Source organism: Gavialis gangeticus, unplaced genomic scaffold (genome assembly GCF_001723915.1).
Source record: "Gavialis gangeticus isolate Ggan-Ray unplaced genomic scaffold, GavGan_comp1, whole genome shotgun sequence".
NCBI lineage: Eukaryota > Metazoa > Chordata > Crocodylia > Gavialidae > Gavialis > Gavialis gangeticus.
The window spans coordinates 7902925-7920867 of NW_017729026.1; the positions used below are offsets into that span (position 1 = coordinate 7902925).

At 42.1% G+C, this 17943-nt stretch overlaps 1 protein-coding gene across 1 annotated transcript in view; it reads left to right on the top strand.

The window, feature by feature from the left end:
* Positions 1 to 2: 2 nt before the first annotated feature.
* Positions 3 to 17943, top strand: part of LOC109299688 (protein SOGA3-like) — a gene marked incomplete at its 5' end in the record, with an annotated part of 81598 nt that continues 63657 nt past the window's right edge. Inside the window, 3 exon segments of the mRNA XM_019520210.1 lie at positions 3 to 11; positions 638 to 862; positions 4952 to 5110. Coding sequence (XP_019375755.1) covers positions 3 to 11; positions 638 to 862; positions 4952 to 5110 — 393 coding nt within the window.

Consider the following 17943-nt stretch of genomic DNA (forward strand, 5'->3'; position numbering starts at 1 on the left):
AGACCCTCAAGGTGAGCGCGGAGGGGTGGAGGGAGGCGGGGTGGGGGTGTGCTGCTAAGCTGGGGGGCAGGGAGGCTCCTTTATTACCTTGGGGGATGAGGAGGAGGCAGAAGAAGAAGCCGCTTCTTCCTCCTGGATGCTGTGGGAGGGGGGTGGAGAGGGGCAGAGAAGGGAAGGGGGGCTGGAGAGAGCTGGATTCCTCCTCTTAGCCCTGGGAGTGCACCTGGGAGCATCCCAACCCTCCCCCTCCTGTGGGACAGGGGCCCTGGGGGGAGGGAGGTGTCGCCAGACCCTTGGGAACTCCCTGGGGCTGGGCCTTTGCTGCAGAGCAGGGACAAAACATGGTGGGCCAAATCCTGGCTTCTCCCTTATTCATTATTCATGTGCCTGCGGAGGGGAGGGAGGCAGGGAGGGCTGAGCACCACACTAGCGTGAGAGCACGGAAAGGGCGATCACGCCTGTTCGTTCTTTCCCTGGCCTCGCTGGCTTCCCTTGGCCTGCTCTCACAGGGCAGGAGGGAGAACATCTGTTTCCCAGCTCCTTTCGAGCCATGTTTCCCAACCCTCTTGCTGTCTCTGATGTTTATTTTCTTGGTTGGTCGCTGTGCGGCCTCTTCTCCTTTCCCACTGGGTGTCAGAATGAGATAGATGAGCTGAGGACTGAGATGGATGAGATGAGGGACAGTTTCTTCGAGGAGGACGCTTGTCAGCTTCAGGAAATGCGCCATGAATTGGAGAGAGCCAACAAGAACTGCCGGATCCTACAGTACCGGCTACGTAAGGCTGAACGCAAGAGGCTCCGCTATGCCCAGACCGGGGAGATTGATGGAGAGCTCCTGCGGAGCATGGAGCAGGACCTCAAGGTACAGAAGGCCCTCATATCAGCAAGTGCTGGTGGGGTTGAAGATGGGGAGAACTGATTCACTGAGGAAAATGCCTGTTCCCAAGTGAGCCTTGATTCAGACATTTTTCTCAATGCCATTTTGAAACATGCACCGTTGAGAGCAATATGGGACCACAGGATAGCCAAGGCCAGATTTATACTTTTGGGTCTTCAACAGTATTTTATAGGGCTCTGGGCTCAACTTTTATTTTTTACTTAATCCCATTTTTATTGAAGTTAGTGGAAGTTTGAGTGAGAAGTGTTTAAGATCTGTGTAAGGCTGACAGGATTTGGCCCTTTGTTTGCAAGAAAACAAGCCAAAACACTCTGCTCCGGGTCCTGCAACCCCACTGAATAGTCCCATTGACTGCTGTGAGAACATTATAACATTCAGTCCAGCTTCAATGGAACTATTCGTGTAAGTTATTCATAGCGCAAAAAACTGGCTCTACTGAAATCAAAGGGAAAAAAAAAACACTTGTCTGTAGTGGAGCCAAGATTTCACCCATAGTTCCTAGGACAGAAGGAACCATTATGATCATTTAGTCTGCCCTCCTTCATTGTATAGGCCACAGAATGTTACCAGGCCATTTCTGCATATGACCTATAACTTCTGCCTGAACTACAACAGATGTTTTAGAAAGACTTTCAGATCTGATTTATAGACTTCAGACAATGGAAAATCTAACATACTCAATATGGAAGTTCAATGTTGTAAAAATGGTGTTTTATAATCTGCATGTGTCTAGGTTCAGCTTTCATCCACTAATTCTTGTTCTTCTCTCAGAACTCTTATCTCTACACAAAGACCATGATCAGGTCACCTCTTAACCTCCTTTGCTAGAAGCTAAATAGAATAAGCATCTTTAGTCACACACAGTAAAGATGTTTTCCACACCTAGGTTATTTATAGGGCTCTTTTCTGAACCCCTTCCAGCTCATACAGTATTCTTGTTACTGATCCTTGTTAAAATGTGGACACCAGAATCAGGTATGGTATTCTCATGGGTTTTCTCCACTGATACCATACAATGCCATACTAACATCTTTCTACTTCTATTTATTATTTGCACTCTTATCAAGGATTGCATTTTCTGCCTTGCCCATCTCATTCCATGAGGGGTATAAGTGCTCAGGAATATTTGCCAAAACATTTTTTTCCAAACCAAACAAACACTTTTTTTTGGCAGAAACATAATGATTTGATACAGCTTTCTCAGGCCTATGAGAAAGCTTATGGAAAAATATTTAAGAGTCAGCCTCACAGCTGAGAACAACCAGGTGGTTAAAGTACTCAGCTGGCATGTGGGAAGCTGATGTTCAAGTTCCTGCTCTACCCACTTTGAAAAAGGAACTTGGATCTGGGTCTCTTGCATCCCAAGTGAATGTTCTAAGTCTGGGCTAGAGTCACTCTCTTTTTTTTGCAGCTCTTCCATTTTTTATTAATAACTAAATATTCACTGGGCCGGATAGAAAGAACTGCTTCTGTAGCCCAGTAATTAGGGTACCAGCCTAAATTATGGGAGAACTCTGTTCAGGTTCCTGGTTTGAATTAGGTACAGCAATCATCCAATCCTAGATTTCCCACATCCCATATGAATGTTGTAACCATCAGACTATTGCAGATTCTGATGTGGAAGGGTCTATTTCTTATTTTCTTCCTGAAAAATTCTAGAAGCTTTGGCTTCATTTTGCATCAAAATGGAAGCAAATGCCAAAACCTTGACCTTTTGTTTACCAGTCCTCCATATGTCCTCTAAATTCATGATGCCCTCTAAGTGACATTGCTTTCCAAAATAAAACTGTCCATCCTACAAGGGTAACTCATATTTTTGTTTCCCTGATGTATAGTATTGCATTTACCTGTATTAAAATGTATGTTGTTCAAGGAAGCCCAAATTACCTAGTGATCCAGATTGCTCTCTAGAGTTCACCTGTCCTTATTATTTGTCATTATATTAATGTTGCTGTTATCTACAAACTTCACCAGTAATGTTTTTACTTTTTCTTTGATATTGCTGATGAAAACTTTGGATAATGGAGGGTTAAACAGTTACTTCTGGGAGCTCACTACAAATGACCCCTTAGAAATGAGGATTCCCCATTCACAATTGCTTTTTGAGATAGCCTGTTTTGAATCCACTGTGCTGCTTTGGTTTTTGTATAACATTAGTTTTTGATCAGATTATTTTTTGGGGCCTTATGCTCCACAAATGCCTTTTTGAAGTCTACGTGCATTGAGTCAAAGTGTTTACCCTTGCCAATCAAACTTTTACTTTCCCCCCAAATTTTAATCAAATGTTATCTAGTGTAAGAAACCTAGACCTTATCCTTCTGTCAGGACCATAAAGCAGAGTAACAAAGAGCCAGTTACAATAGCTCATTGGTAGCTGAGGAATCTCTGGTGTTGGTGAAATGTCCAGCTGAGCAAAGCAAGTCAGGATCTGCCCCTGTGATTTGATATCTCACACTCCCTTTTCACAGGATACACTTGGAATTCAACTAGCATGGTTTCTTCATCTCCATCCTCTGGGAAGTATGAATGTGTCCTGTGTGTGTGCATGGTGGCAAGGTTATTGACTGACTGTGTTCTAGCATACAGCAATTGTATTGGTACACTCACTCATGGTTGTGTTTCCTGTCAAGAGAGTGAGTCACTAGCTGCTGCTACTGCTGCTGCTTTCTGATGGAGAAGATTCTTTTTGATTACCTGCTAGCCAATGTTTTGTTTTCCTTTCAAGATGCAGTAAATTAGAAAGCATATTTTTAAATTGTTAGTAATATTGTCTTGTTCATAAAAGATAGGTCTCTGATCTCAGGCTAAGCACTGCAAACACCAAGAAGGGATAAACTATGTTTTTCCATTCTTAAAAAAAGCCACAAGTCCAACCTTTTAAAATGACTCTCATGATACCAAAATCATCATGATAGTCATTGTTGATGTTTACCTCAATATTTTAGATTCATAGACATTAGGGCCGGAAGGGACCTCAGAAGATCATTGAGTTCAGCCCCCTGCCCAAAGGGCAGGAAGTCAGCAGGGGTCATAGGAACCCAGCAAGATAGACATCCAAATGCCTCTTGAAGGCATTTAAAGTATGTGCTTGAACCACGTCCGGCAGCAGTCTATTCCAAACCTTGGGGGCTCAGACAATAAAGAAATTCTTCTTTATGTCCAGCCTGAAATGGTCACGGAGGAGTTTGTGAGCATTCGATCTTGTCATCCCTTGGGGTGCTCTGGTGAACAAACGTTCCCCAGATCCTGATATACGTGGTATTCTAGTTTTATTAGTGCCATTAAGTTACAGTGCAGTGACATGAGAGGCAAAGCTAATGCTGAAGTGGGAAAAAGGATTATGTCCTTGGTTTCTTTAAACCCTGCTCCTGTGACAGTGCATTTCAAAATGTAAAGCAAAAATGCTGAGTCATTGCTTCATTTTAAAATATTATATTGTGTTTTGGTGAATAACACAGGTTCTTGATCAAAGACATCTGTGATTTATCCTATTTTTCTTTTTTATTAATGTAATTAGAAATAAGGATGGAATTTTGATTGACTTTGATTGTGAATGGGGAGGAAAGCAAGAAATTGTTCCCCCTACTTTTGGTCCCATATGATGTCCAGAATGCATGGGGCTAGAGAGAACATGGACTCTTCACTTAGCTAGCACTCCAATAGATAATAAATACTTAACAGGATCATACTCAGGTGCCGTCAGAGGGGAAGTGGTGGAGCAGAAGGAGTAGGGTGAACTAGCTATGTTTGAAAGGGTGCACAATCTGTACTGTCTCCAAGGGTGATGAAGTTGCTCTGCTTTTTGCCAAGGTGTCATACAGATATAGGTTCTGATGCAACTCTCACTGAAGACAGTGGAAAGAATCCTCTTACCTAGTGAAAGTTAGTGAAAGTTAGAATTCCCGGACAACCAATTTCCTTCTGAATACTGTCTTCTACGCATTCCCTTAACACATTTTCTACTAAGCAAGAGACAGAATTAGTGCCTAAGTGGTTAGAATTACTGTAATAACTTCTCGCCTTGTTTTTCTTTTTACTTATAATTCCATTTAGGTTGCAAAGGATGTTTCAGTAAGACTTCATCATGAATTAGAAAATGTGGAAGAAAAACGTACTATAACAGAAGATGAAAATGAAAAGTTAAGACAGCAGCTTATAGAAGTTGAGATTGCCAAGCAGGCTCTACAGAATGAACTGGAAAAAATGAAAGAGGTTAGTACTGTCATTTTACTGTTGATACTTTAAAGTATGTGAAAGATAATTTATGCCAATCTGAAATTCTGACATTGTCATTCCTGAAATAATTTCTATTTCATATAGCAACTACAGCTAAAGAGGAACTTTGAGTGCTCAAATATGGAAGAACAAATCCTAAAAATACTAGAGTAAGGCACCTTGGTTTGGGGAAGTTGTAAACAAATTGGAAAAAATAAAATGTTTTTTAAATATTTCTTAAAAGGCTCCTTTACACATGCTCTGGGGTGAGGGAGGGGGTACATTTTGATTAGAGTGGTTCTTGGGAGCCTCTCTAAGTAAAAAGCCTACAGCATCTTGTGTATTCAGCACCCCGAGCTCCAAAATGGTGATAAGGGCGCTTTAACTAAAGTTCATTTGACAAGCTTTAGTTAAAGCACCCCTGCCACCATTTTGAAATGTAGGGGTGCTAACTGAATGCATGTAATGCCAAGACTGTCAGAGCATTCTTATTAGTGACTGAATGAATCAAGCCTGCTCCAACACATTCTAATTAGAACGTGTTGGAGCAAACATGTGTATGGGTGCCCATAGAAAGAATGACTGTAACCTTGCTTTTCTCTGAAGCTCTGGTGATATAAAGCTGCTGTGGCTGAGGGTCTGAGAGATTCTGCCCATGCATGACAGATGCAGGAAGAATGCTTATGGGAGATCTAGGCATATGAATTTGCTGAATGGTGTTCCTCATACCTGCTTTTATAAGAAACAGCATATGTTCCTTCAGCAAATGCTGCCAGACACTCGCTAGCCTGCAGTGGAGGAAGGTTTTGGCTGTGTTCCCATTCCAGATAGTCCCATCCGCTTTGAATTTTGGAATGAGATGTTCAGTCTGTATAGCACCTGAGTCTCGTGTAAGATGCTGGAGCAAGAAAAATGCTCTCTTTATCCTCTTCCTCAGGCCCTAGCTGCAAATGCACCCAGAATTTTGCTACTAAAGTAAAAAGACATGTGCAACAGCAGTACCTCGTGCAGTAGGTGGCAAGATAACAAGCCATATGTTAACAGGAAAAGGAGTGCTTTAAAAATGAATGTTCTAAACAGATTTGGGGAATAACTCACCCCTCCAATACATCTGTTCAGGGAATGCCTCTGATTGCCACTGTAGAAATACTTCCCAGAAGGAAGTCCAGTTTCTAACTTGATATTGTTTAAGACTGAAGCAATGCATTTCAGTTGATAAGAAAGTCAGGAAGAAAGCTATATGGTAAGTTATATTACTTTTAGATTTTCTTGTTATAAATTAGCAGTGGTGCTTTGTAAACAATCCCTTTATGTTTTTTTCACAGATATTGATATGTAAACCTCTCAGTAGAGGATAGAATGGTGCCCACTGCCACCTTACTACAAGCTTCTTTTTGCTGCTTTTCCATCTAGTAGCAGGTCTGCAAAGTACATGAAATTCTGACTTGCTCCAGCTTCTACCTCCTCTTCTATTTCCTTCTTTTCTGTTTTCACCCTGGTTTTCACTATAAAAATCACTACTTGGAATTGCCAAAATAATTGGCTCACATGTGATTCTTTTCTGGTTACTCTTGCTGGGCTCAACTCTCCTCCAAACCTTTCCCTGTTCCAGTCCATTTTCAATCTGGTCTGGTGTTTAGGGAAGATAACCCAGATAATTCTCCTCCTCCTGCCCAGTACTGCAGGTTGTGCCAATAATGAGCTTCTGCCTCATGGCCTGTTTCTTCTTGGGCTGTGAATTATCAAGTATAATATCAATTTGCTATCTCACATCCTTTATCAGCAAGCTACATCCTGTACATGTAGGAGAGTGAACTTAATGATAGGCCTTTATCACCTCTACTGTCTGTCATCTCCTGCTAACTTCTGAGTCTATTTTATACAGTTCCAGCCACCATCACTGAGCTGTGGTTTGCTCCTTTTATCTTCACTTCTCTCCTAACTTGAGCATCTGATGCTTCCAGTCTTTGCTCCTGATTCAGCAGAAAGATCCTTGGATTCTAGGAAGAAGGAAAAAGACGCTCTGTGGTTTGGCTTTTCTTGATACTGTTATCTGAGCTGAAGCTGACTCATGATACCTTCAGCCAAAATGATTGAACTAGGGCAGAGAAGAAAACTAGTAGTAGGAAGGGGGTAGACACTGGACATCAGATACTGAGCTTGAGAGGCAATGTTGGACTTTATCCTGAAGTAGAGAATTGTGCTCTATCAGAGCCTGAGTAGATGAGTATTATCAAGCTAAGATGAGACCTTTAGAAGAAGAAAACTGCACCTCTTGGACCAGACTACTGTATCTCATGAATCAGGCACCTGAGGTAAAAGATGCTGGCTGTGGCTAGGACTATCATCACAGAAAGCTGAAGGATGGTTGGGAAGAGGCAATACATACGCACAGAGAGAAGCAAAGTGTACACTAAGAACGTATGCTATTACTGTGATAATATGTGATAATTTTGCCACCACCTGGAAAAACAATGAAGGGAACTTGGGATAGAGTATGGCTTTCCCTTCTTATAAACTTGGAAGTTCAGTATCTGTGAACCAATTATGACATCTGCTTAAACCCATCTGCAATTTAATACAATTTATCTACAGCAAATCTTGGTTTGCTGCCTTTCACATGTTCAGATGTTGATAGACATTTCATGAGTCTTAAATGACATCCTCAGACTGTCATAATGGTAGCTTGCTATTTGTTTGTGAAAATCATTTTTCTTCTGTGAGTCCTTCTTTTGCTTGGCAGCACTTTCTCACTTCAGTAGTCTCATCAAAATCAGTGGGGTTTCGTAAATAAGTAAGTTCTGCTCAGTGTGAGTAAGGTTTGCAGAATCAAGGTCCTAAAATCAGATTCCTATCTCAATTATTCCAGCTTTCATCACAGCCTTAATCACCAGTCAATGAAGTTACCTTGATCAGAGTAATTATGATCAGAATGGGACTGATTTGAGTATTTTAAAATGAAACGTTTTATACATTTGCCTTAAAAATACAGAACTCTAAATTCTCGTCCTGGCAGGTAATAGAAAACCTGTATTTTCTTTAAAATTAACATATTGGTGACTTCTGTTGGAAATTTGCTTTCCTTGTAAGACAATGTACAGCTAAGGGTGATCTGCCAAAAGAGGTGTAAGAGAATGGTGAAGGAAGAAGGAACATGACATGCTCTTGAGCATGCTCTAATCTCCAACTAGAACAGAACTGAATCCTATAACGAAATCCTCATCATGAAGAAGTTAGAACTGTGAGGTTACTGTTAAAGAAAATGTAAGATCCAGAATTCAAGAATGGATTTAGTGTGTATATGAGCAGGGGAACATAAGAATTGCCATTTATTGGATCATACCATAGGTCCATCTTGCCCATTATCCTGTGTGTCACAATGGCAGAGAATAGATGCTGAAAGGGAATGTGAACAGGTATGACCAGGATTTTTTCCACTGTTCCTCTTCCACTTGCAGCCTCCAGCATTTAGGAGTTTATGCAGAGATGGATTTGAGCTCTTTACTGGAAACTTTTACTCATACTGACATGGCATACATGCATATGCACATAAACACATAGGAGCTGATTCCTATGTTCGCTTGGATATCTTGAAAAATCAAAGGCACTCTGGTGTATTGTCAGATGAGTTAAAATTAATGTTGCTAATGGCAGAACCAACCTGCAGTCTGTTGGAGATCAGAATTTAGGGAACTCTTCTGCGCCATAGCATATAAGTATTTTTATACCAATTGTTCCACCTACAGTCTGATGATGCCCTGTTTAATGCACTCTGAACGTATTTTGCTTAGCAATCTTATTCCCTCACATCTCCAGATAGAATCAGGCCGGTTAAGCTTTAGTATATTTTGCATATTTTTCATGTGCACTGTGCAGTATCAGCCTTTGTACGTAACAACTTATGCCTAATTGCTTGCATGAATGTAGTCTTGATACTAATTATTATTAATAATGATATTTATATTTATTGCACTGTATACCCACTGCGAGAACTATGCATTCTGTTATTGCTTTGGTTATTGTTACTGATTCTTTAACACCTTCATTAGATTTTTTTTAACCACTTCAGTTCATTTTTACCTATGCAACTTAATGATAAATTTCTATTAAAGGCCACTGACCAAGATCAGCAAAATATTATCCATATTTAAAACATAAAAAGACAGAAAAATAAGTGAAGAGTAATAATTCATTATTTAGCACTAGATTTTGTTCAGCCCTTACGTTACTTCTTAGGGTGATAGTAGGAAGGAAATGTTCTCTCACTTGTACAGCTACAAAAACCCCAAATACTATTACAATCTAGCAGTCAAGGGTATATGGGAGCCATTTACTAGATGGTTCCTTTTGGGAGAAATGAGTAGGTAAGAAATAAGCTAATAGGTGTGTGTGTGTGTGTGTGTGGAGGAGTATGATAAACCCCATGCATGGTTTCAGAAATCACTCCCTCCATACAAAGATGGAGCCTTGGGAAACATTGTGACTTTCTTAATGTAGTGCCTCCTGGTGAGGGATGCAGTCATGGGCCACTTTCTGTTAAGTGTTCAAACATTTTAACTGTGAAGAAGCATGGTCCACTGAGTATGGTACTGGACTAGCAGTTTTGAAAAATGTGGGTTCTGTTCCCACTGTTTTTCACTGACCCACTCTTTGACCATAGTCAAGTCATTTTACCTCTCTGTTTTCTGTTTCCTTCTTCCTTGTTTTTTTGTTTTGTTTTTTTAAATCAGAATGTCTGTGGGACTGAGACTATCTCATATTATAGGTTTGAAGAGTGCCAAGTGCAATAGAACAATGATCGCAGTTGGGCTCTTTAGATGCTAGAGTAATGGAAGTAATACTTTATCCCCTAATACTTAACATGTATCTTGTGCTTTACATGTTAAAATACATTGATTTATTTAAACATAAAACCTATTAATCAAAATGTGCAAAATTGGATTAAATTATGTTTTTGGTAACTATAGAGAGTTCTATAGTTAAAGTTACCCAAGATTAAAAGACCCTGTTTTCAATCAATTATTATTTTTCCAAGGATGATAGTTTGGGCTGAAATGTTTCATGTGGAGTAATTATTTCCGGCTTAATTTATACACGTGCATTGAGATTGTTCTGATGTGCTGTAGTTACTGACTACATCGAGCTGGTGGCTCAATTAATCAGCAGCCTCTAGACTCCAGCATCCCATGCTAAAAATGGTGATGTGGCGCTTTAACTAAAGCTCATCTGATGCTGCCATTTTTCAATGCAGGGACACTGATACACGTGATGCTTCAGGCGCTTTAATTAGAGTGGCTATCAGACCCACCCTAATTAAATCAACCCTGCCTCCCCCCCTCCCCCTCCACCTCTCAGAGCACATGTATAAATGCCCTCAGTGTCAGTCTCCTCTAACCCTCTCCCCAGTTCCTTGGCTTCATTTCCAACTTCCTTGCCTTCTTATATCAGTCTCTTTGCTCAGACAATCCCACTTTTCTTCTCACATCCTGGCTTCTTGTGTGATATCTCTCTTCTACTCCTCTGCGCACCATTAGTGTGAGTCTCAGGTCCTCACCTGACTTCATTATTTGTCCCCCCTACCTCATTCCTGGTTTCTCCAACTCCCTAGTTCCCTCACTGACTCCCGGTTCACCTTCTCTAGCTCAAACTATCATAGGATTCTTGATCAAACCTTCTCATTTTCCCTTCCTGATTCTGGCTCTTGTCCCATCTGTATTTGAGTCAGGTGCCTTTTTCCTGTCTGCCAGAGCATCAACGCAAGAGTCAGTGAGATTACAGGATAAACCAAAGTCCTGGGCTCAGTTTTGGTGTCTGGCTTCATCTCAGCAATTGCAATAGCACATTTTATCCCTGTAGCCCTGGGTTGGATCATACTCAGTCCCTCTAGGGGAGTGGTCAGGCACTCGGAGCTGTATGGGGTGCAAGTGGAATATTCACAGGTTTCAGTTCTATGTGCTGAGCTTTGCCAAAGGCATGGAACTTGGCCAAATGTGGGGTGATGTTTACAGGAAATGCAAAAAGATACATCTCTGGCTTGAAATCCCAGTCTCAAGTCCCTGCTCCAAAGCACAAGACTGCTAGAACTTCTCAAAGAAAAGTTTGCAAAAAATTTTAATGTATTTTAAGCAACATTTGGATGGATGTAATTTTCAGCTACCTTAGGGAGCAAACACCATCTATTATGGCTTAACTGCATGCCCCTGTGACTCAGCTAAATCACTGTAGCTTTTAACCCTGAATGAAATAAAGTTAAAAGTCATAATAATTTTCCTGTGCTTATATCACCATAGGAGCATGCAGATGTAATCATATGTAATGGAGCATAACAGCTTCTCAGGATATAATTTTCCCTAGCCTATTCTTTGAAACAGCTGAACCTCAACCACTGAAACTTGGCCCACCCATCCAAAAAAATTAATCAGCCAGATTCATCTCAAAGCTGAAGTTAGTAACTGAGAGCAAAATCTCCATAAACCAACACTCCTTGGATCATCCAGGCATTTCTGACTATCACAAATTTCTGTCCATTGCAGAGGCCCAAGGGTTAGGGAATGCCAGTTGTCTCGCCTATACATTTTTTTTTTTTGAGGCCACTGATTTTTTTGTACTCTAGATCAGAATGCCATAAACACCCAGAACCTCAACTTGAAAAATGTTGGCATGCCGGGGTAGATATTAGGAGAGCCATGAGGAGCCTGATCCTTGCTGTGACAGTGCAGCCCCTGCCCATCCCTGCTGTCTGCCCTGAGGCATATGTGCCCCTGCCACTGCCAATGAGCAAGGCCAGGACTGCAAGTAGCTGCACTAGGGTCTGCAGAGCACCTGCTGGGCTCATTGCCAGCAGGAGGTGCATGCACACCTGTACAGATGATGGAGGAGGGGCAGGGTCTGCTCTGCCACAAGGATTGGGCCCCTTATGGGTCCCCACTCTGTTTGCCCCGAGATGCATGTGCACCCACCACCAGCAATGAGCCAGGCCAAGGCTCTGTGGACCCTGGTGCAATCCCAGCCCAGCTTGTTGCCCATGGCAGGTGCATGCACACCTTAGGGTAGACAGTGGGGGAGGGGCAGAGGTTCCACCATGGAGCCTGTGTTGCTTGCAGCAGGGGGTAGGTGGTACTTGTAGCAGCAGCTGTACCAAGGTCTGTAGAGCCCCAGCCTCCCTTGTTGCTGGTAGCGGGTGCACATGCTCCTGTAGAGCAGATGGTGGGGGAGCCGTGAGGAGCCTGATACTTGTGGCAGCCCCAGCCCCTCCTCTGCTGTCTGCCCCAAGGTGCATCTGCTGAGCAAAATGCCTTCATGTGCCACACTCTGGCATGTGTGCTTGGGTTTGCTGACCCCTGCTCTAGATCCTAAGTTTTGTATTGGACATTAGTCAGTGCTACATGGCTTTTCTGTAGGGGGTTGCAGAACAGATATTCTGATGCCCTTCTGGATTCAACATTTACTTATGTCATTGCCTATAGCTGCAGAGGACTGAAATCAGTGACCCAGATCATCCCTTTCAGTCCAATATTCCTTTGAACTATATTAACAAGTGATATGAACAACTCACATATAATATCTATTATACTAGATGCCTTAGGGAAATTAGTAGTGGAACTCAGCGCTTTTTACCCCTATCTGCTAGGTCAAGTGCATCCTCAGTCAGTAGTAATCAAATATTGTTATCACTTAGAGAATAATTTTACATTCTTTGTTCAGCCAAAACTCCTATCAGCTTCAGTGCACAAAGAATGCACATTTAGGCCTTTGTGGGATATTTAGAGGTCCATAGGAAGGGTGAGAATGATGTATAGAAGGTTGGGCTCTTGATGTCTGCATGATGGGTTTCATTCATTTTATTTCCTATGACAGATCTGTATTCATTGGACATGTACAGACATTCACTTCTCCTGGAAGAGTTGCTTCTCTCCCAGAAGAAACCACAAGTGCACAAATGTTCAGGATTTCTCTACCAAAGCAAAAATGGCCACTCCAAGAGAAAAAATAACAACCAGGTTAAATCACTCCCAAGAGTTAGGCTCTGAGAGAAGCTATAGGACTGTCCTCCAGCGTCCCAGGGTGCTTTGCTCCTATGCTTTCTCCCAGGGGAACTGTCATTTGCTGGACTGCTGCTCCAGCCAAAATCCCACATTGTGCTGCAGGAAGACACAGGCTGACTCTGAGGAGTCTGGGTCAGTCAGTCAGGGCTACCCTGTACACCACTGCTTTCTGTCTCTGGGCAGATCGAGATGTGTGCACAGAGGCCCCATGGCTGCAAGCTCTCTGTTCTTCAAGGGCTCTGAATTAAAATATTTGTCTAGCTATCTCTGGGTTTATTCCTTACCAGGAGAACAAACTTGGAGAATACTCCCAGATAATTTGAATGTGTGCTCATAGCTGTTATAGATGTCTTTAGGAATATTCAGGTTTTTATAGTTAACCAGTTGAATTAGGAACATGTTCCATTTTTTAAAAAAATATGAACAAACTTAGGGTTTGGTTCTGCCACCTTTGCTCAGAAATCATCAGGTATACTTACAACAGAAATCATCCAGTAAGAATCATTAGCAATTCTTCCCTGCTAATATATTGGTTAGTATGAGCAAATATGGGGTAATCCACTTACTTGCTGATTTAAATATGATCAACTGTACTCAAACAATGAACATTACTCATTTGAGTGTGTTTTTGTTTGGCCTAACTGGGTTTTGGGTCTGAGTCTTGTGGGAAGTGCAGCCTCTCTGTAGATACTCCCTACCCTTCAAGAAGGAGTAGAGAGCATCAGGTAGTGGGTGGGGCATTGGCTTCCATCCACTACTTGCTTACTAAAGTAGTTGGCCAAGCACAAGATGGGTAAAGTAACCTGTCTTTTAAGAGTAACAATAACTTACTTGCTCCTGGAACAAGATGGCAGTAGGGGAGGATTTATGTTTGTCTGGGTGCGTCTACACATTTGTTAATGTGCAGTGGCTACTGAGCATTTAATTTAGTACATGTATAATTGAGTACTAAATAAATGCACAGTAACCAGAGTTACTGCACAGTAGTGCAGGTGAATGCCTTTTTAGTGATGCTACTGTGCAGTAGCCTACTTGTATTGTGCAGTAGCATATTAGCACTGTTTGTGCTGTGATGCACTACTGCACAATATTATTAGGCTATTACACAGTTGGTGTCTTGTGTAGATGGGTCCTCTGAGCCTCAATTTCTTCTGGGGTCTGCTTGAATTTATAGGTTTAATCTATCCTGTGTCAATACTTCTGCTACTGATACCTTTAAATGGAGATTTTTAGTTATTGAAGTTCACAACCTGACATCTATTAAAACTCAGTTAACCTACAAATATAAAAAGAGATTTAGTTCCAAAAGTCCTGAAGCACAAAACAAATCTAGGATAAAGTTAAGAAAAAAACTGTCTAATTCTTAGAGCCCAGCGATTCTCTAAGCCACATATGTGTTTGATAACAATCTTCAAAGACAAAATAGGTTGTTATAAACGGGGTGGTAATCAACTGTTCTCCATGTCCACAGGAGACAGCTCAAGAAGTAGTGAGATTAAGTTGCAAAAAGGAAATTAGTCTACAACTTAATTAATGTGTTATAATGCTTACCTTAAATTTAGGTAAGCATTATAAGACATTAATTAAGTTGTACAATGTTTGTCACTGGATGCTTTTAGTTACAGATTAGACACATTTGCCCAGGATGGTTTAGGCAAGGATGATCCTGGACTAGACAACCATTTCAGTTCACTTTAAGCTTTATTTTTCAATGATTGGGACCCCAAATATTTGTTTGTAAAAACAAGATTGAAGCAAGGTTATATATGGATATTACTGAGCACTATAGGTATGATCTTGACACCAGAGAAAGTAATACCTTATTCTCTGGGTGCATCTACACATGCTATTAATGCACTTTTAGTTTGCTGGACAGTAAAATAAGGCACAGTAAGCTTTCCCCAGGAGCATGTCTACACATGCACCCGCTGGGAGCCCATCAGGAACAAATTTGCTACTCCTGTCCTGCTCTGCCCCCACACAGCAGCTAGGGGGAACTCCAGGCTCCCCTGGGTGCCAGCCCTAGGCTGGCAGTGGGTACCATTGTCAGGCCTGGGCTCCAGGGGACAGAGAACTGTCCTGCCTCTGTGGCAGCTGCCTCCCAGACCTAAGCCTCTGCCTTGAGCAGCTGCCTTCCTTCCAGTTGCCTGCCCCAAGCAGCAGGAGCAGGGGCTGGAACACCATTCTCTGCCCTGGGCAGCTGCTGGCTTCCCTGGCAGGTAATAGATTTACTGCAGCCAATTGGAGCAGGAGCTGGAAAGCAGACAGCTATCTGGGGTGGCGGATGTGTCCCAGGTCCCATGCCAATTGGACCAGGGGCTGGGAAGCAGGCATCTACCCAGGGCAGTGGATGTGTCTCAGCCCCCGTTCTGATCTGCTGATCAAAGTGGGGGCTGGGAGGCAGCTGCCCAGAGGAGGCAGACAGTTCCCCCACCCTCTGCTGCCTGGGCTGACCAGGAACATTTTGCTCCTGGGCAGCTGTCCATATGTGCACTACTGCACAGTAGCTATGGCATGGTAAATCTACTACCTGTACCTACAGGTATTATCCAACCACACAGTAGACTAATTTACTGAGCAGTAAATGCTGCACACATGTAGACAGTGTTGCTTTACTGCACAATAAATTAGTCTACTGCACAGTGAAGCATCTCATGTAGACATGCTTTCTGACTATTCCTACTGATTCTGCTGTAACAAAATTTGTTACAACTCGGCCTTATATAGCTGTTACTGGGAAACAATTTAATCCCTCCAACAAAATATGATGCAACAGTGCCCTGCCATTTGAAGGTAATGTTAATGAAGTGTCACAAACAAGGAAAAAATATGTGTATTTGAAAAGCAAATGTCAGTTAATTAAAGGGTAATTTATATACCATTTTATGTGTCAGCCATTAGCAACTCATATGAGCAGTGTGATGAAAATTGAGTTTAGCCAAGCTGAAATCCAACAGCCTGATGGTCATTAAAAGTACAGAATCAAAACACTTCCAGAATAATACTGGAAGATTTTTTAAAAGCTGTTAGTATGTCTTCTGATAAGATTTTAATTTGGAACAAAAAGGGTTAGTGATACATTTTCAAGTGTCAGTGCTGTACAAGTATGGTTCAGTGGATAATCATTCCTTTGTCCCCAAGTTTATAAGACAACAACTGTTCCTGATAATCTAAAAAATAAAAAAAATGGCAAGTATAATAAAAATAGGTTGAATACCTTTACTCTGGAAAGAAATGGCACACTTTCAAAGTAATCCAAGCACTGCTGATCATTTACAAAAGAAAATTGCTCCAAAGCATTACCTTCATAAAACATTGAACCTGTAATGTACTACTTATTCCAGCTTTGCTTTTTTCCTCACTATTGCCAAGATAATTGTATTTTGTTTTAAATCCTTTCTCTGCTTGGTATGGGAAACCCTAGGTTGCGTGGTTGTTTTATTATTATTGTGGCTAGCGCATAGAATGGGGTGAATGGGAGGTGAAGGGAGGTGCTGCTGAGCATGGAGGGGAAAGGAGTGAGTGCCAAGAGTCGGGGTGGGGGATAGTCTTACTTGATTTGTGGACCTAGAAAAGTCCTTGGCTGCTGCTCCCACAGTATAGTCTGTACGGGAAGAAGCCCAGTGTGGGAGAGAAGGGAGAACCTGGGAGCCAGGGTGCAGCCACCCCTGAAGAACTGGTTGCTGCTCCTACATCTTCCTTTAATCCTGGATCTGCACATGCATGTAGGCATGTAGAACTGTGGCTTGGTTGGTATGTAATAGGTCTTGGGTCAGAGCACATTACTTATAAACTTAACTTGCTTATTTAAATTCTTCAAGTAGGGAACACCTTTGTGTTGTAAAAGGCCTTGTTCATTGGGACAGAGACATCTAAGCACTATTACAAAATGAATAAATAAGAGCAACAATTGATAAAAATGCTCTCCTGCAATTGTGAGCTAAGGGGGCAGACACTGCACAGATTTTAGGACCTGTATTGAACCATCATTCCTTTAGAAATGTTTTGATAATCTAGGGAAGATGACATTCTGGACCAATGTTGTTATTATTTTTCTACCTACACAGAGCTCTAGATTCCTTTATGCATTACTTTGCAGAACAAGTACAAATTTCAAAATAGACTGTATTTACTGAACATACCCTGAGCCATAAGTAATAATAGTTATAATGGAATTTCAACCCCTTGAACCATGGTGCACAAACCTGGTTCTCACCCCGTTCTCATTAAGAAACTGGGGGACTGTGGTGTTGACACCCACACAGTCAAATGGGTTGCCAACTGGCTGGAGGGCCACACCCAGAGGGTGGTGGTGGATGGGTCCTTCTCAACCTGGAAGGATGTGAACAGTGGGCTTCCGCAGGGCTCGATCCTTGGGCCCTCACTGTTCAACATCTTCATCAGTGACTTGGACGAGGGGGTAAAACGCACTCTGTTCAAATTTGCTGATGACACTAAGATGTGGGGGGATGTGGGCACACTAGAAGGAAGAAGCAGGCTACAATTGGACCTAGACAGGTTACAAGGGTGGGCGGATGAGAATAGGATGGGATTCAACACAGACAAGTGCAAAGTGATGCAACTGGGGAAGAACAACCGGCACCATACCTACAGGTTGGGGAACTCCCCTCTTGTCAGCACAGAGGCGGAAAAGGATCTTGGAGTCGTCATTGACTCGAAGATGAACATGGGCCGGCAGTGTGGGGAGGCAGTCAGGAAGGCCAACCATACCTTGTCATGCATTTCAAGCAGGTCCAAAGAGGTGATCCTCCCCCTCTATGTGGC